This window comes from Aquarana catesbeiana, linkage group LG02 (assembly GCF_042186555.1).
Source record: "Aquarana catesbeiana isolate 2022-GZ linkage group LG02, ASM4218655v1, whole genome shotgun sequence".
Lineage (NCBI taxonomy): Eukaryota > Metazoa > Chordata > Amphibia > Anura > Ranidae > Aquarana > Aquarana catesbeiana.
The window spans coordinates 60,678,944-60,702,125 of NC_133325.1; the positions used below are offsets into that span (position 1 = coordinate 60,678,944).

General features: G+C 44.5%; 1 protein-coding gene across 1 annotated transcript in view; it reads left to right on the top strand.

The window, feature by feature from the left end:
- Positions 1-23,182, top strand: part of LOC141126910 (putative N-acetylated-alpha-linked acidic dipeptidase) — a 127,837-nt gene that overhangs the window by 64,771 nt on the left and 39,884 nt on the right. Inside the window, exons 7-11 of the mRNA XM_073612968.1 lie at positions 866-959; positions 2,174-2,272; positions 7,704-7,789; positions 12,941-13,060; positions 20,990-21,072. Of these exons, the coding sequence (XP_073469069.1) occupies positions 866-959; positions 2,174-2,272; positions 7,704-7,789; positions 12,941-13,060; positions 20,990-21,072 (482 nt within the window). The remainder of the gene's footprint in view (positions 1-865; positions 960-2,173; positions 2,273-7,703; positions 7,790-12,940; positions 13,061-20,989; positions 21,073-23,182) is intronic.

The window sequence follows — 23,182 nt, forward strand, 5'->3', positions numbered from 1 at the left end:
CCCCTTTCACACTGGGGCGGTGCGGGCACCGGCAGTAAAACGGCGCTAAACCATCGTTTTAGCGGCGGTATTCGGCCGCTAGCGGGGCAGTTTTACCCCCTGCTAGCGGGCGAGAAAGGGTTGAAACCACCGCAAAGCGCTGCCGCAGCAGCGCTTTGCCGGCAGTATAGCCGCGCTGCCCCATTCATTTCAATGGGCAAGAGCGGTGAAGGAGCGGTATACACAACGCTCCTTCACCGCTCCAAAGATGCCGCCAGCAGGACTTTTTTTAGCGTCCTGCCAGCGCACCGCTCCAGGGTGAAAGCCGTCGGGGTTTTCACACTTGAGTGTGAGGAGCGGCGCTTTGCGGGCGCTATTTTTAGCGCTGTAGTGCCTGCAAAGCGCCCCAGTGTGAAAGGGGTCTTGGAGAAATAGGCGAGAATAGACGAATGCAATGTGTCTCGAAAAGAGGGAGGTGGGTGAAGTACCTGATAGGTGCTGCATGGGGCTAGAAGGATTCCCACTTCACCTCTCTTCTGTCCACTTTGTCTGGGGGAGCGAGTCCAGAGAAGGCCAACATGGGAGAGGGAAGCAAGAGAAGTAGTATCTAAATTGTATCAAATACTTATCGTAATTTCCCTATCCATGGCACCATACGTGTGGTAGTATGCTGGTATGTTGGCACCAGATAATATAAATATAAAAATATATATATATATATATATATATATATATATATATATATATATATATATATATATATATATATATATATATATATATATATATATATATATATATATAACATACACAGTATATTAAAGTTTCCAGTTTAGAATGAAGTGGTAATTTGTCACATCTCTTGAGTTTTTATTTTCTTCAACAGAGTACGCCTACAGATCTGCTGTGAAGGATGGTGTAGGACTTCCTAAAATCCCAGTCCACCCTATAGGGTACAGCGATGCTGAGATGCTGCTAAAGTAAGGATGAGCATGACCTTCATAAAAACACTACTTACTCCAGTTATATATTCTTTCACAAATGTTCTCAATGACCACAATAGGCTGCTGCAATGGACAATAAGCCTTGGTTCACACCAGTGTGACTTCTCATGCAAAATCGCATGACAAGTCGCACCCTATTTCCAGTAATCGGCGTCGCTGTGACTTTGAAAAAAGGTTTCTTCACTATTTCTGTGCAATTTCATGCGCGACTTGCTGCATTGACATCTGTGTAAATGAAATCTCACAGACGTTAGCGAGCCGCACATGAAATCTCACTGTTCGGCGGCTTTGAAATCGCAAAGAAGTAGCACGATTTCAAAGCCGCACTGGTGTGAATCACATTTATAGGAGTAGATGCCAGCTGTAGATCATGAGGTCTGATCCTCGCATAAGATTAAATTAGACATTTTAAAGTGGTGTTCCGGCCGAAATTATAGTTTTTAAATAAAAATACCCCTATAATACACAAGCTTAATGTATTCTAGTAAAGTTAGTCTGTAAACTAAGGTCTGTTTTGTTAGTTTATAGCAGTAGTTTGTTATTTTATAAACTTACAGCAGGCCGTGGCCATCTTAAGTGTGGGCATCTCAAGCCAGACTGTATTTCTTCCTGGATCTCATCCTTGCAGATCTCGCACATGCTCAGTGCAGCACAAGCGGTGTAATAGGTTTCAGGTCAGGTTTCCATAGCAACGGCAGTGTCAGAGGAAGTTGCCGCCCCTTCCCAGAAGGCATTGCAAACAGGAAATGATGCGATGGGCCGCGGCCAGGGAGGAGGAAGTGAAAAATGAATACAGCAGATATACAGTAAGTGCTGAGAAAAAAAAAATTAAAATATCCAATTCGTTTACAGTGCACAGTTTAGTGAGGGATGCTGAAGAGTTGTAAAAGTGGGTGGAACTCCACTTTAAGTACTTTATATAACAATAACAAAGTACAAGCAACATTTTTTTTTTCCGCCCTGCAACCAAGTGCAATGCATACGGTTCCAGCAGATCTGCTTTTTTTAGGGTCCAAATAGATGGTGAGGAGGTAACATATCGCCTGCCTCTGAAAAGTTACCCACTGCGTATCACTTTTTTTTTTCGATGCACAGCAGGAGCTGCCACACGAATACTGTATACCTGGGCAGCTTTTGGCACCTTTACTTGATGCTAAAATGTGAACTTGTATTTTCTGGATGTTTTACAGGAACCTGGGAGGAACTCCGGCCCCAAATAACACCTGGAAAGGAGGACTCAACATATCCTACAATATCGGCCCCGGGTATTCCGGAAGTCACGCTAAGGAGTAAGAGGGGACATTTTTATCCATAGTGTTCATGATTCCATTTTTGAGCAGCACTCTAGTCAGGGGCTTTGCCTAGGCTGAGATGGTGTCGTCCGTCTACTGCAGGCAGGAGGAAGCATTTTCTCAGTCTCTTCTCCTAGTGAACAGGCGGCAATGTTGTAAGTTTGTGAGAGGCGTCAGCATGGGGCTGATCTGTATCAGAGAGTGAATACTTGTCCCGGCAGCCGCACATGAAGTCAATACCTGCTGTATGATAGTGAATAACAGTCTCAGCCTGGACCCCTGTCAGGCCACTAGGATTGCCACCTGTCCAGGATTCACCCGGACAGTTTCGGGTTTGGACTCATGTGTCTGGGTTTCAAACTGCCTGAAACCCGGACACATGATTCAGACTGGACTATGGCTTCCCAGCGGGGTTGCTGGCTGCAGTTGTCGAACCTGGGAGTGTCTGTTGCTAACAATTCCCCCCCCCCCCCATACACACACACAGACAGGAGAGGAGAGAGGGCTCGATCTGCACCTCTCCCTCCTCCCCCTACCCCTCTGTGTCTGCCCACACTCCAATCCCGGGCGCTCTGTCTCAGAAAAGGAAAGTTGGGGCCGGAAATTTGAAGTCCAGCAGCCTCAGATACATCTGATGAGAGGTGCTGACTGCCAAGAGGTGAGTGAGCTCACCATCCATCCCTGTCTGTGACTGAAGTCTCCCCCCTTCTCTCTCCTGCCTCTGAGTGAGTACACTAATAGCAAATCAGGGTTCTCAGAGCACCCCTTACATCAGAGTTCCCCTTTACACCAGAAGCCACAGTATTTCCCCTTACATCAGAGTCCTCTCTTTACATCAGAGTTCTCAGTTTTTCCCCTAAATCAGGGTTCCCAGAGCATCCCTTATGTCGGAGTCCCCAGAGTTCTCCCTTACATCAGAGTCTGCAGAGTCCCCCCTTACAGTGAAAGAAAACTCTGAAAGTGGATTCAGATGTAAAGGGGGACTCTTCTGATTAACTTCATATGTTTAGAAATGTTACTTAATTGCAAAATATATGTATAGTTTATACTATAAAAAAAAGAAAAAAATTGCTGTGCGCCACTAAAGTGTTCGGGTTTGTCTTGAAGAAAAGGTGGCAATCCTACACGCCATGCAACCAACGCGTTTCACTCCACCCACCGGAGCTTATTCATGGGGAACCTCCATGAGTATTGTCTATCCTGTAAACTGTCAAGGTAGTAGATGGTGACCCTGGATGATGCCAGAAAAATGGCTTCATTCTAATGTAGAGAAAAGCAGATAAAGACATTATCAGGGGAGGTAATAAATTCCTGTGCAACTACACATAACACGCATGTTCTTTAACATTAGAAAATACGCTATATTACCAAAAGTATTGGGACACCTGCCTTTACACGCACATGAACGTTAATGGTATCCAGTGGCAGCTCTGGTGCTCAATATTTTGAGGGGGGGCAGCAAACAAACCTGGCCCCCCTCACTCGCACTACAAACCCCCCCCCCCCCCGCCCAGATGGGAAGGCGATCCATGGCCCTACCTTAAGAGGTGGTGCTGGATCTGGGGTAAGGATCATAGAAGCTGCCCCTCCACCTGCTCTTGCTGAGGGAAGAGCTGGGGCTGCCGCTTCTCCTCCTGGCCAGACAGGAAGTGGGTCCTGAGACCCGATTGGCCGGGAGTCCTTTTTTGAAGCCTATTGGAGCCTCTGGCTTTAATCACGGTCTTCATTAAAAAAAAAAAAAAAGCTATTGGAATCCACACTTCCGGTGCCCCGCATGTAGATTAGAGGGCTGGATGCATGGATAGGGGGGTGGCGCCCCTTATGGACGGGCCGCCACTCATGGCATCCCAGTCTTAGTCCGTAGGGTTCAATTTTGAGTTGGTCCACCCTTTGCAGCTATAACAGCTTCAACTCTTCTGGGAAGGCTGTCCACAAGGTTTAGGAGTGTGTCTATGGGAATGTTTGACCATTCTTCCAGAAACGCATTTGTAAGGTCAGGCATTGATGTTGGACAAGAAGGCCTGGCTCGTAGTCTCCGCTCTAATTCATCTCAAAGTTGTTCTATGGGGTTGGGTTCAGGATTCTGTGCAGGCCAGTCAAGTTCCTCCACCCCAGACTCACTGGGAAGCTCAGAACGAAGCCCTCCAGTGGCGCCCGCACACCGCTGAGACAGCCAACATCTTCTGCGGTGTTTCTTTACGGGCTCTGGAGCTGTGAGCGACCAGAGCCGCTTGATGACGTCGCTCCCGCGCACGCACGCTGGAGCTGCCGGTCACGGCACAGGGCTCTGAAGAATACATCACAGGCGGCTGTTCCTTCAGAGCGCATGCGCCAGTGACGTCATCGGCTGAGTATGTAGTAAATATCTCCTAAATGGTGCAGGTTTAGCCTATAATAAGGCTTACCTATAGGTACAAACAAACCAGGGAAGTTTACTTCTGATATTACCATTTGGGGTCACATTTAATACCTAATTTTCTCTGGAGTCCTTTCCCCGATCTTTTTTTTTTGCATATTGGCTTATTGGATATTCGGACCCACACCAGAATTGGTGTAATAATGGAATTTTAAATATTCTCTCCTCCCTGCCATGGTGTCATCTTTTTGATGACATCATAATCATAACTCATTTATGTACCCTTGATGACATCACTGCATCCAAATTAAGGTATGTAATGAAAACCGCTTTTATTTAGAACATGAATTGGCATTTTGATAAAGGGAGAAAAGAGGAACTGGAGAATGCAAACGAAAAGCAGAGTAAACTTCAGCTTTAAAGGAGAAGGCCACATATCCGTATTTAGGGTGTAATATATATAACATGTTACCAAAGAGTACCTACACATGCCCCTCTAATCCCCTGCTGTGACATTGGGTGGGAGATCTTCTCCCCGCACCCACTGTTACAATTTAAAAAGAGCATGGCAGCACAGGGCTCCGCCCACACAGCTGTTGCATTCATTCACAGCGATCTGTGAATGAATGAACTACAAGTCCCCTCTGCCCGCTGCGGCAGACAGCTTGTAGTTCTCAATGAACTGCAAAGACGCTGGTGAGCACTTTCTTGATTCATTGATTCTTCCTCTATGGGAGGTACGGGCAGACAGCTATACTGAGGTTCTGCAGGAGCCTGACATTGCGCCCATGATCTGCTGATCACAGGGCCTATGCTATGCAGGTTGCAGAAAATAAATAAATATATAAATGCACTTTTTTTTTTTACCTGCAAAAATATGTGTATGTATTATTATTTAAAAAAAAAAATTAAATACATAGATTTTTGCAGGTAAAAATGTGCATTTATTTATTTAAAGGTGAATTTATCCTTGTTTTAAATAGAGAGTGTGTGTTTTGGGGGGGGGGGGGGTAGAACCCCTTTTGGGTTTTTACTGCTATTTGGGGCTCTGTTAGGAAGATCACATACTGCCCTAAATGTGAGTACTGCTCAGTGCACCATCCAGCTGCAGCAGCTTTTAGACTCTCATAGAGTTTTACAGGCTGCCAGCAGTGGGGCTGGATAGTGCGCTGGAGTCTGATTTACTGAGGCTAAAGACCCTGTATGTATGAGGCCTGAAAATAATTAAAAATGTATTTATTTATTACAGTTACTTATATAGTGCCATCAATTTACGCAGTGCTTACATACTGTATTTATTTGTGTATAACACTCACTTTTTCACCATGAAAATCGGGTGCAAATAGCGTGTGCGTGTTATATGCCAATACTTCAATTTTAGCTGCCTCGGAGGGGACAGGGAAGGGTGGCGGGACGAGCGCCGTCAGATTACATACAGTGAGAATCTCCTGTTTACTTGGTGGCCTCTGTAATGGGAAGTCCTCACTGTATGTAATCTGTCGGCGCTCGTCCCGCCCCCCTCCCTGTCCCCTGTAGCCTCCCTGGTGGTTTTCCTGAGTGTGGCTCGGGGTTAAAAATCAGGACCATTAGCGGTAACCCCCGAGCCACACTCGGGATTACATCGCAGGATCCTGGTGTGGCATTACTTACCTTGTCCCCGGGATCCTGCGATGTCCCCCGCAGTGTCCGCAGGCTGTGTCCTCTGCCCGAAGCCTCTCTGTGCCAGGCTCCGTTCCCTGCGAGCGTCGCGACGCACGGGGGCGGAGCCTGGCGGCAAATTCAAAAAAAGTCAAAATCATAACACTTACAGTACTGTATGAAATGATTTCACATCCCTTTTGTCCCCAGTGCTTTGGCCCATGCCCTGCATGCAGTTTTATGTGATATACACTGTTCTTTCTGCCTGGAAACTGGAGATTGTCCATAGCAACCAAAAAGTGTTCCTTTACGTCAAAAATGGCTTTAGACCAGCTAGAAAACAGCGATAGTAAATTAGAACACTTGCAGAATTGAGCGATAGTGAATCGTGGGGAAATTTATTTTATTACTATTATTTTTATTTTTTTTAATTATTTATTTTTATTTATTATATTATAATTTATGTTTTTGTGTTTCAAACTTTATCATACCAGGGATATCTACTAGACTCTTGTTTGGACAGATTTAAGTGTGTTATTGTTAAGAATTACAGACCTACAATATAAAACGCCACATTTCCATGCAAAATAATGGTTCCGCTTTCAGCACCTAAAATCCGAAATAATCATACCGCCAGGGAGGCTAGGGTGCAGATGGGCATTGATCAGGCTGCACTGATGGCAATGGTGAGGCTGCTGCATTGATGGCAATGGTGAGGCTGCTGCATTGATGGCAATGGCGAGGCTGCTGCATTGATGGCAATGGCGAGGCTGCTGCATTGATGGCAATGGCGAGGCTGCTGCATTGATGGCAATGGCGAGGCTGCTGCATTGATGGCAATGGCGAGGCTGCTGCATTGAAGGCAATGGTGAGGCTGCTGCATTGATGGCAATGGCGAGGCTGCTGCATTGATGGCAATGGCGAGGCTGCTGCATTGATGGCAATGGCGAGGCTGCTGCATTGATGGCAATGGTGAGGCTGCTGCATTGATGGCAATGGCGAGGCTGCTGCATTGATGGCAATGGTGAGGCTCCTGCATTGATGGCAATGGTGAGGCTCCTGCATTGATGGCAATGGTGAGGCTCCTGCATTGATGGCAATGGTGAGGCTGCTGCATTGATGGCAATGGCGAGGCTGCTGCATTGATGGCAATGGTGAGGCTGCTGCATTGATGGCAATGGCGAGGCTGCTGCATTGATGGCAATGGTAAGGCTGCTGCATTGATGGCAATGGTGAGGCTGCAGATGGGCATTGATCAGGTTGCATTGATGGCAATGGTGAGGCTGCAGATGGGCATTGATCAGGCTGCATTGATGGCAATGGTGAGGCTGCAGATGGGCACTGACCCTTATTTTGCTTTATATTTCCTGAAACTTCCCTCTTAAAATGAATGTGCGTGTTATACACCTGTAATAGTCTGCCATTTTTTTGCAGGAAGGTGAGGATGCACATCCAAACGCACAACGAAATAAGAAGAGTTTATAATGTCATTGGAACCATCAAAGGAGCCGTGGAGCCAGGTGACAGTGGAATATTAGAATCCTTCCATTAAATTGCAGCAATTATTAATATAACCAGCCTGTAGAAAATGTGACACATCTGAAGTGATAAATGGTTATTAATAGGAGTAGAAAGTAATTCCGCATTCATTCTAACATAAGTACATGCATTTTTAAGTATTCCTGCTATAAGCACATAAGTCTGGCTTTATATTAAACTGAACTTCAGGCACATGTTACAGGAAAAAAAAAAACTTCTGTTAAATCCAGATAGTGAGTCATTAAAAAAACGTAAAAGCTCATTTGAAGTCTCACATCCTTTAAAAAAACCAATTGAAGTCTCACCTCTTTTTATAGCCCTACATGACTTACTTGGAAATTACTTAAAATCTCTTTTTCTGTTAGTAAGAATGCTGCTTTTTGCCCTTGCACTGCAGTGCTCTGTGCTGGCAGAGCTGAGTAACAGCCACACCCCTCAGCACAACAGACTTGTATTGTGTAGTGGAAGGGAGGGGGGGGGGTGTCTGACCAGGTCTGTTTTTTCAAAAAGAGTCTGAGAATTGTTCTTTCTTGCACATAGGGCAGCCCACTGAAACAAATTGAACACTACACACGACAGATGGGAACGTGCAGAAAATGCACATATCACGCCCACACTTGGTGGCGTCTGGATGGTGTGAACCAAGCATTAGTGAAGGAAAGTATTTGTTTCGGCTAAGATAACACAAAACCTGCAGTTAGGCTTTAAGGATTTGTCTTTGGGCCAATTTAAAAGTTTATGGTACATTTTAATCAAATCATTTGATTATAGAATTTAGTTATTTCAATAAATATAAGGAAAATAAAGCAGAAAACTGCTCCCACCCCTCTTCTAACATCAACCTGTAGAGGCAAGATACGTATTATCCGCTAAATCACATACATGTACGTCATTTGGCTTCAAGTGGTTGTACCGGGATGATGCCTACGGCTACAGGCATATCATCCTGGTATTGTTTTTTTAAAGCCGGCGCCGGCTTTTATGTACAGTAAAAGCCATTCTAGTGGCTAATTAGCCACTGTATTGCGTTTACAGGCAGCGGGAGGGGTCGCGCCCACTGGTGCCTCTCTGGGATCTCCCATCCCAGTGACGACCCGGAATAAAAGCCGGCCTACTACAGAGATCATGGAGGACTGGAAGGTCCACCATCATCTCTGTGGTATAGGAACCCAGAAGCAATGTCCCTTTCGGTTTTCTGAATGTAAACCGCTCCATTTTTTTTAAGTTGGTAAAGCATCTGAACACACCAATGTTTTTGTGGTCAAATGCTTTTAGGGCAGAGGAGACATCTGAGTTCTAATAGACCCCAGATCTTTCTTTTAACAGCAATAAAAGTGATACTTTTTTTTTTAACCACTTGCCGAGCGATATACATCGGCACAATGGCAGCGGTGGGCAAATGGGCGTACCTGTACGTCCCCTTTAATTGGCTGGGCTAGCGGGTGCACGCGTCGCGTACAGCGTGACCATGCCCGCGGGACCCGCGGACTGGATGTCCGCCGGTGTCCTGGCGATCGTGTCATGGAGCCGCAGAACGGGGAGATGCCTTTGTAAACAAGGCATTTCCCCGTTCTGCCTAGTGACATGACAGAGATCACTGCTCTCTGTCATCAGGAGCAGTGATCGCTGTCATGTGAGTAGTAGCCTATCCCCCCCACAGTTAGAATCACTCCCTAGGACACACTTAACCCCTTGATCGCACCCTAGTGCTTAACCCCTTCCCTGCCAGTGTCATTTACACAGTAATCAGTGCATTTTTATAGCACTGATCGCTGTATAAATGACAATGGTCCCAAAATAGTGTCAAAAGTGTCCGATGTGTCCACCATAATGTCGCAGTCACAGTAAAAAATCGCAGATCGCCGCCATTATTAATAAAAAAAAAATGAATAATAAAAATGCCATAAGACTATCCCCTATATTGTAGACGCTATAACTTTTGCGCAAACCAATTAATATACGCTTATTGCGATTTTTTTTTTTTTTACCAAAAATATGTAGAAGAATACATATTGGCCTAAACTGAGGAAAAAAAAATATTTTTTTATATATATTTTTGGGGGATCTTTATTAAAGCAAATAGTAAAAAATATTGCTTTTTTTTTTCAAAATTTTGCTCTTTTTTTGCGCAAAAAATAAAAACCGCAGAGGCGATCAAATACCCCCGAAAGAAAGCTCTATTTGTGGGAAAAAAAGGATGTCAATTTTTTTTGGGTGCAACGTCACATGACCGTGCAATTGTCAGTTAAAGCAACGCAGTGCCGTATCGCAAAAAGTGCTGTAGTCAGGAAGGGGGTAAAATCTTCTGGGGCTGACGCGGTTAAAGAAACAGTATAAAAAATTTTTAAAAAATTAAATATATGATAAAAAAAAACATTAAAGCGCCCCCGTCCCCCCATGCTCGCGCACAAAGGCAAATGCACGCATTGGTCTACAACTCACCAATGGAAGCGGTGAGTCGGTAGAAGCACTGGAGGGCGGCGGCAGCGGGGGGGGGGGATCCCCTCTCGCCACCCATAAGAACGATCAAGCGGCGGAACAGCCGCTATGATCGTTCTTATGGTATAGAGAATAGCCGGCTGAAAAAGACGATATCTGATGCCTGTAGCTGCACCTATGATTCAGATATATCCGCTCGAAGTCAAGGACGTCATATGACGTACCTTGGGCAGGAAGTGGTTAATCTCTTAGATAAACACAAACTATAATGCAAGTTCTGAGGCATGTTGAGTTAGGATTATACAAGTCATTTTTAGGTCTCATTCACACAGGCAACCAGGACAAGTGGTTAAGCCGGTATTTTACCGCCTCCCGACCAACCACCTAAACACAGCAATTCGGCTGCACAGAGCTGTTCCCATGCTGCATTAGCAATGCTTTGCGACCACAGCAAAAATTATACAGCATGTTGCCACTTGACTGGCAGTATTGCCTCCGAAAAGCGTGAATGGGGCTGTACCGCAACCATGTACAATACACATGGCTGCGTTGCGGTGTGATGGGTTAGCATTTTGACACTTAACTGCTTGCCTAGCAGGCCAAACATGTTGAGATTTGCATTTTGTTGCTAGAAAATGTAATTAGAACTCCCAACCATTGTATATATTCTGAAATCAGAGGCCCTAGAGAATAAAATAGTGGCTGTTGCAATTTTTTTTATATCGCACAAGATTTGCGCAGCCGTATATTTTTCAGGAAAATACACCTAAATTATTTTTTAGTGCACACATACACAATACAATACCCCATATTTGGTAAAGTTATAAAGGATGGTGCGTTGAATAAATAGATACCAACGTGTCAAGATTTAAGGTTGTGCACACCTGTAAAATGGCAATAAACTTTGGTACCTAAAATTTACCATAGGTGATGCTTTAAAAGCCTTTACAGGTTATCAATTTTGAGTCAATCGCAAGTTTTGGCCAAAGAATTATTGTGCTCTTTCTCTCTGATGTTCACTGTGATATCTCACATACAGTATGTGGTGCAATCAGCATTTACATATGTGTGCCAGACCTATGCGCACATTTGCATGTATGCGTGAGGGGACAGGCGTTAACATTTTTTAAATTATTTTTATCTATTTTATATGCATTTTTTTTTTCATTTAACTTTATTGCTGTCACAGGGGGCAGTGCTTTGGGCAGGTGATGGGCACTCTTTGTAGCCCATGACCGTGCTGACCAATGTCCTGAGCCATTGCCAGCATTATACTGCTGCACAGCCTCTGAGGCTGTGTACAGAGTTTAAAAGTCTAATGCCCCGTACACACGATCGAACTTTCCGACAACAAAACCGTGTTTTTTTTTCCCGAAGGCTCAAACTTGTCTTGCATACACACGGTCACACAAATGTTGGCCCAAAATTCCGAACGTGAGAACGCGGTGACGTACAACATGTACGACGAGCCGCGAAAAAGGAAGTTCAATAACCAGTGTGGCTCCTTCTACTTGATTCATAGCATGCATGAGCTTTTGTGCGATGGACTTGTGTACACACGATCGGACTTTCCAAGTTTTGTTGTCGGAAAATTTGAGGACCTGCTAGCAACCATTTGTTGGCAAAAAGCCCGACAGCAAATTTTCTATGGAGCATACACACGGTCGGACTTTCCGACAATGAGCTCACATTCAACATTTGTTGTTGGAAAGTCCGACCACGTGTACGCGGCATAAAAATCGGTGCACCAGCAGATGTGGGCGACTGATGATTCTCAACACAGCAAATAAGTGCAGCAGCGATCAGCGGAGAAGGGAGAATGTTGAGAATTCATCTTTTATTTTTTTAGTTGTGAAGGTGGAAATGCCCTTTAAAAACTTGACAGAGCTTCTAACCCTTCCCTACTCAACAAACAAAAACAACATTTTGGCTGTACATACTTTTAGGCTGAGTTCACACTTATGCGAATTGATGCAGGTTTCCCATGACAGGAGAGCAGGGGAGGACTGACCATTCGGGCACTCGGGCACTGCCCGAGGGCCCCATACCACTAAGGGGCCCCATCAGGGTTGGCAGCCTCAATAAAACCAGGGACAGTATGTAAAAATCAGTGTTTTTTAAAAAAATCCCAAAATTATAGCTGCCCCGTCTCTCCAGTACCTTTTCAGTGTGTGCATGTGTATTCTGTTTGTGTATATTGTGTGTCTGTGTGGGTATACTGTATGTGTGTATGTGTGTGTATACTGTGTGGCCCCATAATCTCCTATTGCCCGGGGGCTCCATAATCTTCTTCTATTGCCCGAGGGCCCCATAATCTCCTATTGCCCGGGGGCTCCATAATCTTCTTCTATTGCCCGGGGGCCCCATAATCTCCTATTGCCCGGGGGCCCCATGAGTTGTCAGTCCGCCCCTGCAGGAGAGTGTGACTGGCTCTCAATGGAGCCGGTTCACACAGCCCCGGGCGGCCGCGGTCCGCATTAGGCAAAGGTCTTGTGCGTCTTTGGCTCCGTTTCAGGTCCGAATTCAGCCAAAAATTTGGACCTGATTTTATACCTGAAACATAGCAGGGACCGCAGCCACAGCATGTGTAAACAGTAGGGTTGCTGTTGTTGTGAAATCAGATTAGGATTTTGTCTCAGTACATAGAAATAATTGCAACTGGAGTTCCTAAAACAAGCCAATGTCCTTCTTAGACAGGTATGTCATCCTTGGCGGCCACAGGGATTCCTGGGTGTTTGGAGGGATTGATCCGCAGAGTGGAGCGGCGGTGGTGAACGAGATTGTCAGGAGTGCGGGGAAACTGAAAAAAACAGGTAATGCATTTGGCTTCCCTAATTTACTTGATTTCTTTTTTTTTTTTTTATGTTACTTCCCAATGTATTTTGTTATTGTGCTTTTGCAGTACATGCCAATACAGCTGTGCTCAAAAGTTTACACACCCTTGGAGAATTGGTAAGATACAGTATGGCCTTTTTTAAAGAAAACATGAGTGAGCAGGCAAAACACATTTCTTTTTATTCTTATGGGATTAATATTGAACTGCAAGTCACAACAGAATGGCACAATCCTAAAACTAAGGGCACTTTCACACTGAGCAGTGCCAGGCGTCAGTGGTAAGTCGCCGCTATTTTTAGCGCCACTTTACCGTTGTTTTTGCGGCACTCTTTGGGCCGCTAGTGGGGTAGTTTTAACCCCCGCTAACGGCCAAAAAAGGGTTCAAAGCGCCCGCAAAGCGCCGCTGTAGCGGCACTTCGGTGGCGCTGCCCATTGATTTCAATCGGCAGGGGCACTTTAGGAGCGGTATATACACCTACAGCGCCTCAAAGTTGCTGCTTGCAGGACTTTTTTGAGCGCCCTGCCAGCGCACCGCTCCAGTGGACACAGCTGATCACATGGTAAAGAGCCTCCATCAGAGGCTGTTTACCTAGATTGGAGTTCAGACTGACACACCACACCACCGATTGCCACGCTGCGCGTCCCCCCGAGGGCGCGCTGGCTTGTTATCCTGTTGGACGTCATATGACACCCAGTCAGGATAACTGAACCACTTCCCCGCTGTCATTCTGCTATAGGCCGGGTGGGAAGTGGTTAAAGACTTTGCATGACCTGGGGACATTTTGCCAAGACGAATGGGCAGCTGTACCACCTGCAAAAATTTGGGTCCTCTTAGACAACTATTACAAAAGACTACACAAGTAGGGGGAGGGGTGATTGCTCACAGGTGCCTGCAGTCTATATAACTGTGTGTAGGACTCATCCTGAGCCTGCTCATTGGGAGATTGCTGGAACTTATACCAAGTGGAACTTTTCTAAGTGGTGAGTTAAAACCAGAGTTTAAAACAGGAGATTATAACAGGGGTCATAGTACCTGTGTAGTGTGAGTACATGAGTGTTGTCTGAGTAGTGTGTGTGGATCGTTAGTACTTGTGTATTGTGTATTGTATACTTGAGTATTGCGAGTGTACATAGGTCTGCGACTGTTCTGCGATTGCACGTAGGTCTGTGAGTACCTGTGTATTGTCTTGTTGTGTACCTGTGTATTGTCTTGAGTATTAGTGCCAGGAAGCTAGCTGTTAGGTAATTTGGACAGGGTAAAATCCCCAAATCCTCACTAAATTTAATAGGTACGATGCCCGGCGGGTGTGGAGAGGCGACTCTTTGTACATCTTGCCGCATGTATGCGTTCCTTGATCATCCGATCGAGGGCGAATACTGCTGTGCAAAATGTAAGCACATTGTTTCCCTGGAAGCCCAGGTTCTGAATCTGGGGAAGCAACTGTCAGCACTGAGAAGTCCCTCCATACTAAAGGAGAGCCAGGAACGTACACGGCAGGTGCCGGCAGGGGCCAGCACAGAGGCGGGTGGAGACAAAGAGGTGCTGGCACTAGCAAAGAGTAGATGGGTGACAGTCAGGAGGGGTAGAGGGGGAAAAGCCAGGGAGGCCGATCCAGGACTGGAGCATCCCAATAAGTACGCTACTTTGAGTGTCATTGGTGAAACCAGTCAGGGACCAGCACTGCTGGAGATGAGGGACTCTCCTAGCTGCCGGGGGAAGAACTCCTCCAGTGAGAGTGGGGGGGCAGCAAAGGGAAAGGAAAGACAGATTCTGGTGGTAGGGGACTCAATTCTTAGAAGGACAGAGAGGGCAATCTGTAACCAAGACCTGAAGCGCCGAACAGTATGTTGTCTACCGGGCGCTCGGGTTCGGCACATCACGGATCTTGTGGACAGATTACTGGGAGGGGCTGGGGAAGACCCGGCTGTCATGGTGCACGTTGGCACCAATGACAAAGTCAGAGGCAGATGGAGTGTCCTAAAGAACGATTTTAGGGACTTAGGAGCTAAATTGAGGAAAAGGACCTCCAAGGTAGTATTCTCAGGAATACTACCGGTACATCGAGCCACACCAGAAAGGAAGAGGGAGATTAGGGAAGTAAACAAGTGGCTGAAGAGCTGGTGTAGTAAGGAGGGGTTTGGGTTCCTGGAGGACTGGGCCGACTTCTCAGTTGGTAACCGGTACTATAGAAGGGACGGACTGCACCTAAATGAGGAGGGTGCAGATCTGCTGGGAAGGAAGATGGCCAAAAAGTTAGAGGGGTTTTTAAACTAGGCGATGGGGGGGAGGGTCCAGAGGCAGAGATAGCCAGCGCGGAAGATATTCCAGAGGGTAGTATTGGGGGCATTAGTGGTAGGTTAACCAAAGCACAAAAACACAAGGTGAGTATAGTAGCAAGTCCTAGTTGCAATCTCGAAACACCCAATACGAGGACAATATGTGACCGGTCTAAACTATGTGGCATGTTCACCAATGCCAGGAGCATGGCGGACAAGATGGGTGAACTAGAGATACTGTTGTACAAGGAGGATTTGGATTTTGTGGGAATTTCAGAGACCTGGTTCAACAGCTCTCATGATTGGCTGGCAAACATTCAAGGGTATACCCTATACCGCAAGGATAGAGAGGGTAAAAAAGGGGGAGGGGTATGCCTATATATCAAGAATAATGTACAAGTGAATGTGAGAGATGACATCACCGAGGGAGCTAGAGAGGAGGTGGAATCCTTATGGGTAGAGCTCCAAAGGGATAAAGCTAAGGGGAAAATAATACTGGGAGTATGCTATAGGCCCCCAAACCTGAGGGAGGAAGTGGAGACGGATCTCCTATCACAAATTGGATTAGCAGCAAGAATGGGAAGTGTTATCATAATGGGGGATTTTAATTATCCAGACATAGACTGGGCGGAGGGAACCGCACATTCATTTAAGGCTCGCCAGTTCCTTAATGTCTTGCAGGACAATTTTATGGGTCAGATGGTAGACGCACCAACTAGAAATAAAGCATTACTGGATCTACTGATTACCAACAATACAGACCTGATCACGGATGTGGAAATGCGGGGCAATTTAGGTAACAGTGATCACAGGTCAATTAGTTTCAGTATAAATCACACAAATAGGAAACATAAAGGGAATACAAAGACACTGAATTTCAAAAGAGCCAACTTCCCTAAACTACAAACCTTGCTAAAAGGCATAAACTGGGATAAAATATTAGAAACAAAGAATACGGAGGAGAGATGGGTTTGCTTTAAGAGCATATTAAATAAGGGCATTAGCCAATGTATCCCATTGGGTAATAAATTTAAAAGAGCGAACAAAAGTCCTGGATGGCTTAACTCCAATGTAAAAATGCATATAAAAGCAAAGGAGAAGGCCTTCAAAAAATACAAGGTTGAGGGATCATCCTCAGCATTCAGACTTTATAAAGAATGCAACAGGATATGTAAAGGTGCAATTAGGACAGCTAAGATAGAACATGAAAGACACATAGCGGAGGAGAGCAAAAAAAATCCCAAGAAATTCTTTAAGTATGTAAACAGTAAAAAAGGGAGGACAGACCATATTGGCCCCATAAAGAATGAGGAAGGACATCTGGTTACAAAGGATGGGGAGATGGCGAAGGTATTGAATTTATTCTTCTCCTCAGTCTTCACGAGTGAATCGGGGGGCTTCAGTAACCAAAACTGCAGTGTTTATCCTCATGACACAACACAGGAAGCACCTCCATGGTTAACAGAGGACGGAATTAAAATTAGACTTGAGAAACTTAACATTAATAAATCACCGGGACCAGATGGCTTGCATCCGAGGGTACTTAGGGAACTCAGTCAAGTGATTGCCAGACCGTTGTTCCTAATTTTTACAGATAGTCTACTGACTGGAATGGTACCAGCTGATTGGAGAAAAGCCAATGTAGCACCTATATTTAAAAAGGGCCCAAAATACATCCCTGGGAATTACAGACCAGTTAGCCTAACATCAATAGTATGTAAACTCTTGGAGGGGATGATAAGGGACTATATACAGGATTTTAGTAATACGTACGATATCATTAGCAGTAATCAGCATGGATTCATGAAGAATCGTTCTTGCCAAACCAATCTATTAACCTTCTATGAGGAGGTGAGTTGCCATCTAGATAAAGGAAGGCCCGTAGACGTGGTGTATCTGGATTTTGCAAAAGCATTTGACACAGTTCCCCATAAACGTTTACTGTACAAAATAAGGTCTGTTGGCATGGACCATAGGGTGAGTACATGGATTGAAAACTGGCTACAAGGGCAAGTTCAGAGGGTGGTGATAAATGGGGAGTACTCAGAATGGTCAGGGGTGGGTAGTGGGGTTCCCCAGGGTTCTGTGCTGGGACCAATCCTATTTAATTTGTTCATAAACGATCTGGAGGATGGGATAAACAGTTCAATCTCTGTATTTGCAGACGATACTAAGCTAAGCAGGGCAATAACTTCTCCGCAGGACGTGGAAACCTTGCAAAAAGACCTGAACAAATTAATGGGGTGGGCGACTACATGGCAAATGAGGTTCAATGTAGAAAAATGTAAAATAATGCATTTGGGTGGCAAAAATATGAATGCAATCTATACGCTGGGGGGAGAACCTCTGGGGGAATCTAGGATGGAAAAGGACCTGGGGGTCCTAGTGGATGATAGGCTCAGCAATGGCAGGCAATGCCAAGCTGCTGCTAACAAAGCAAACAGAATATTGGCATGCATTAAAAGGGGGATCAACTCCAGAGATAAAACGATAATTCTCCCGCTCTACAAGACTCTGGTCCGGCCGCACCTAGAGTATGCGGTCCAGTTCTGGGCACCAGTCCTCAGGAAGGATGTACTGGAAATGGAGCGAGTTCAAAGAAGGGCAACAAAGCTAATAAAGGGTCTGGAGGATCTTAGTTATGAGGAAAGGTTGCGAGCACTGAACTTATTCTCTCTGGAGAAGAGACGCTTGAGAGGGGATATGATTTCAATTTACAAATACCGGACTGGTGACCCCTCAATAGGGATAAAACTTTTTCGCAGAAGAGAGTTTACCAAGACTCGTGGCCACTCATTAAAATTAGAAGAAAAGAGGTTTAATCTTAAACTACGTAGAGGGTTCTTTACTGTAAGAGCGGCAAGGATGTGGAATTCCCTTCCACAGGCGGTGGTCTCAGCGGGGAGCATTGATAGCTTCAAGAAACTATTAGATAAGCACCTGAATGACCACAACATACAGGGATATACAATGCAATACTGACACATAATCACACACATAGGTTGGACTTGATGGACTTGTGTCTTTTTTCAACCTCACCTACTATGTAACTATGTAACTATGTAACACGCTTAATGCTAAAGGGGGCAATACACAGTATTATGAACTAAGGGTATGCAGACTTTTCAACAGGGGGCATTTCATTTTTTTACAGTTTGTTTCTCATATGGGTTTACTTCCGCTTTAAGTCTGCAGTTTCTGACAGACGTCTCAAGCATTACATATACATATGCTTGTTGCTAAGACCCCTTTCACACTGGGGCGTTTTTCAGGTGCTTTAGCGTGAAAAAAAGCACCTGTAAAGCGCCTGAAAGAAGCCTCATCTGCAATGCCAATGCTTTCACACTGAGGAGCTGCGCTGGCAGGGCGTCAGAAAAAGTCCTGCAAGCAGGTTCTTTGCAGCTCTTTAGGAGCGGTGAATACACCGCTCCTAAAGCGCCCCTTCCCATTGAAATCAATGGAAAGTGCCTGCAAAGCGCCTGTAAAGCACTTTGGCAGCGGCGCTTTGTGGGAGCTTTTAACCCTTTATTTGGCCACTAGTGGGGGTCAAAAGCGCCTCGCTATCGCTTGAAAAACGCTGGTAAAGCTCCGCTAGATTACCAGCGTTTTTCGGGCACTGGCAGTGTGAAAGGGCTCTTAAAGCACTCGGGCTTTCACATTGGGATTGCAGATGAGGCTTCTTTCAAGCGCTTTAGAGGCACTTTTTTTACCACTAAAGTGCCTGAAAAATGCCCCAGTGTGAAAGGGGTCTAAATCCCAATCTGTGTCATAAATAGTACCTCATCCCTATTAGACTCAATTACTCAAAAAGGGGGAACCGGATGGCACTTTAGCGGTACCAAATTGACCAATAAACAAACATGTTGTAAAATATACACTTTATTGCCAAAGATTACAAATTACAATACATCAAGCATGTATGACAACCAATGCATCAGTAAAGCTCTGCATCCTCTGAAGTTCCATCCATTAAAGGGGTTGTAAACCCTCGTGTTTATTCACCTTAATGCATCCTATGATATGCACTTTTCTATTCTACTAAATGCGAGTGGATATTCTTCCTTTTTATTAATAAATTCATTATATTGCTGCACTTAGAAGCACCCTCTTTGGTTCATCTACTATATTGTAGATATATGCCTTCTATCTGATGAGGAGCTGATCTAAAGACTTTGTGGCTAGCTACTGACTGCATTTAATTATTGTTTTGTGGTCTGGCTTCTGCAATCCTTGGGGGCTATTAGTGGCTCTTGTGCTGTAAGAGAAAATATATATACTGAATAGATATTGCATTCTGTCACTAGCATTAATACAGCAGATTTTTTTTTGCGCACCCTCCCCCATAGAATAGTTTCTTTTGAAGCATTTGTTCTAGAAATGTCCCCACCATCTGAATGGTTTAGGTACCCATCCCTATTGACAAGTACAGAGCAAAGTGCAGAGCTGGGAAGCTAATAAACACTGCATAGGCCTTGGGCAAGCCAAGCAGTTGTAGCCACCAACCTTCCTGCATTAGTAACTTACAGGGCTTTATTTAGATATTGGATTTAGTTCTGGGCACAAAGCAAGTCTGGAAATCATTTAACCGCTACACATCAGTCATCGTGCTTTTATGTATTTATTTTCTTATTTAAATTTGCTTTTATTCCTCCACATGTAGCCCCAGCTAAGTGATAGTATGTACAGTGCCTTGCAAAAGTATTCACCCCCCGTTGGCTTTTTACATATTTTGTTACATTACAGCCTTTAGTTCAATGTTTTTTTTTTATCTGAATTATATGTGATGGATCAGAACACAATAGTTTAAGTTGGTGAAGTAAAATTAGAAAAATATATACATAAAACTATTTTTCAGAAATAAAAAAATGATAATTGGCATGTGCGCATGTATTCACCCCCCTTTGTTATGAAGCCCATAAAAAAAACTCTGGTGCAACCAATTACCTTCAGAAGTCACATAATTAGTGAAATGACCTCCCAGCAGGACAATGACCCCAAACACACTGCTAAAGCAAAACTTGAGTGGTTTAAGGGGAAACATGTAAATGTGTTCGAATGACCTAGTCAAAGTCCAGACCTCAATCCAATAGAAAATCTGTGGTCAGACTTAAAGATTGCTGTTCACAAGTGCAAACCATCCAACTTATAGGAGCTGGAGCAGTTTTGCAAGGAGGAATAGGCAAAAATCCCAGTGGAAAGATATGGCAAGCTCATAGAGACTTATCCAAAGCGACTTGGAGCTGTGATAGCCACAAAAGTTGGCTCTACAAAGTATTGACTTTAGGGGGGTGAATAGTTATGCACATTGACTTTTTCTGTTATTTTGTCCTATTTGCTGTTTGCTTCACAATATAAAAAAAAAATCTTCAAAGTTGTGGGCATGTTCTGTAAATTAAATGATGCAAATCCTCAAACAATCCATGTTAATTCCAGGTTGTGAGACAACAAAACACGAAAAATGCCAAGGGGGGTGAATACTTTTGCAAGGCACTGTACCTGATTACTATGGAAAACATTCCTGGTTTCACTTGCGCTGGTTTCTGAATACACGTAATGATTGTAATTTTAGTATGTTTGAATGCAATCATGATGTTTTTGTTCTTTCAAAAAAAAAAAAATAATAATTTTAGGTTGGAGGCCAAGAAGAACAATGATGTTTGCCAGCTGGGATGCAGAAGAGTTTGGACTCTTAGGGTCTACAGAATGGGCAGAGGTAATAAATCTATTTCCCGATGTCAAACCTTTAATTCTAAGGGCGTATTTATAAAGCAAAGAATGAGACAGCCACTGCAAATTCCCCATGTTTATACACTACAGTTCTCCTGTACATTCAACAAATTAGCCACTTGAGTACCAACCAGCAATAGTCCTTCATTACCAGGCCATTTTTCAGTTTTGAGCGATGTTATAGTTTGGCTGACAATTAATCAGTCATGCAGCACTGTAGTCATAACAATTTTATATCATTTTTTTTTTTGATAGCTTTCTTTTGTTGCTATTTAATATCCACTTGGTTTTGTTGTTTTTCACTAAATAAGGGAAAACATTTTGGGGGGGAAAAAAAACCTGCTGTATGCAATTTCTTAAAATGCTTCTAAAACAGTTTAGTTTTAGATTCGGCCCACACGGTTGCCTGTAGCAATGCGCATGAGCGGGTAAATGTTTTTCCAAATGTTTAATATGTGTTGGATTAAGGCCGAATCATTTGAATAGGATTCCTATCACACCAAATGACACCAGTTTGTGAGGTGACACCAGGGTTGTGTTGGTACTCCACCTCATGAAGAAGACCCTGCCACTCAGGTCTGGTCTATAAGAAATATTAGCCAATGGCTATTGTGTGTATGCACTCATTTTTTTCCTTTTCCAATAAAGCTGTATCTGGTAATGCTCTAGGCCTTTCTGTGACTTCTGTTTTGTATATAAGCAAATTGTTATTATTATTATTATTATACAGGATTTATATAGCATAGACAGTTTACGCAGCGCTTTACAACTTGAGGGTAGACAGTACAAATACAATACACTTCAAAGCGGAGTTCCACCCAAAAATGGAACTTCCGCTTTAAGTACTCCTCGCCCCCTGACATGCCACAATTGACAATTTTTGGGGGGAGGCTGGGTACCTGGTTTGGAGTGGGACTTCCTGTCCCACTTCCTCCTTCCGGGGTTCTAACCGCCTAGGCAATTCCTAGGTGGCCCCTCTCTTGGATTCCTCCAGGGTGTTAGTTCTCTAAGGTCCACTTCTGTATCTTTCCCTCCTGGACCCCACCCTAACCCCTTTAAAATCTCTTAGAAGTGCTGTTCCCCTGGGTTACACTCACATGTGCTCCAGAGCAACCGTCCATGCCTGCCACGGAGGGTCCTCTCCCAGTCCTTGTGTCTGTCAATAATAGCAACCTTCTCATAAAATCTTCTCCTGGGGTCTCCTCTCCATATGGCATACTCCCCTCCCCCGCAGGGGAGAGCACCCGAGCTGCACCAGTCTCTACATCCTCTTCTCTGTCTCCCAACTCCAACCTTAAAACAAAAAAAAAACAACCTCTGGAACCATGTGACCTTGTCTTTTATAGGAGTCCCACCTCTGCCCAAGCAAATCAATGATTGGCTCAGAGGGGTCTCCAGAAGACTACTTGCCACTCTAGTCCTTCATTCCTCCCACTTTCCAGATCAAGTCATAGAAAATGAAGGAAATTACACAGGCAGAGTGTAGGTGGCCACACCTTCCTCTACTCTAACCAACCTCCCAAAGAAATTAAACCCACCAGCTTACACCTCAGGGTAAAACACTGGTAATTTGGCCTAGCTTTAATCCTAACTGTCTAATCTAGCACACACCTAAGTAGGTGGGCGCTACACTAAAAAAACAGTGGAACTCCGCTTTAATACAGTAGGAATCAGAGAGGCCTGCTCGTTAGAGCTTAAAATCTAAGAGGGAATGTCAAGAGATACAAGAGGTAGTAACTGTGGGAGATGAACTGATGGAGAAGATAAATATACAGTTGTTAGGTGGGGGCCAGATATGCTTCTATGAAGAGATGAGTTTTCAGAGATCATCTGAAAGTAGACATAGTAAGAGAGCGTCGGACAGATTGGGGTAGAGCATTCCAGAGGATGGGGGAAGCTCCGAAGAAGTCCTGGAGGCGAGCATGGGATGAGGTGACAAGGGAGCTAGAGAGCAGGAGGTCTTGGGAGAAGCGAAAAGGACTATTTGGTTGATATTTTGAGACCAGGCTAGAGATGTAGTTGGGGGCTTACATTCAGGATTTACATGGAACCAACAGTTTACGCCTTGGCTTTGTTTCAAATCCACTGCATCAATC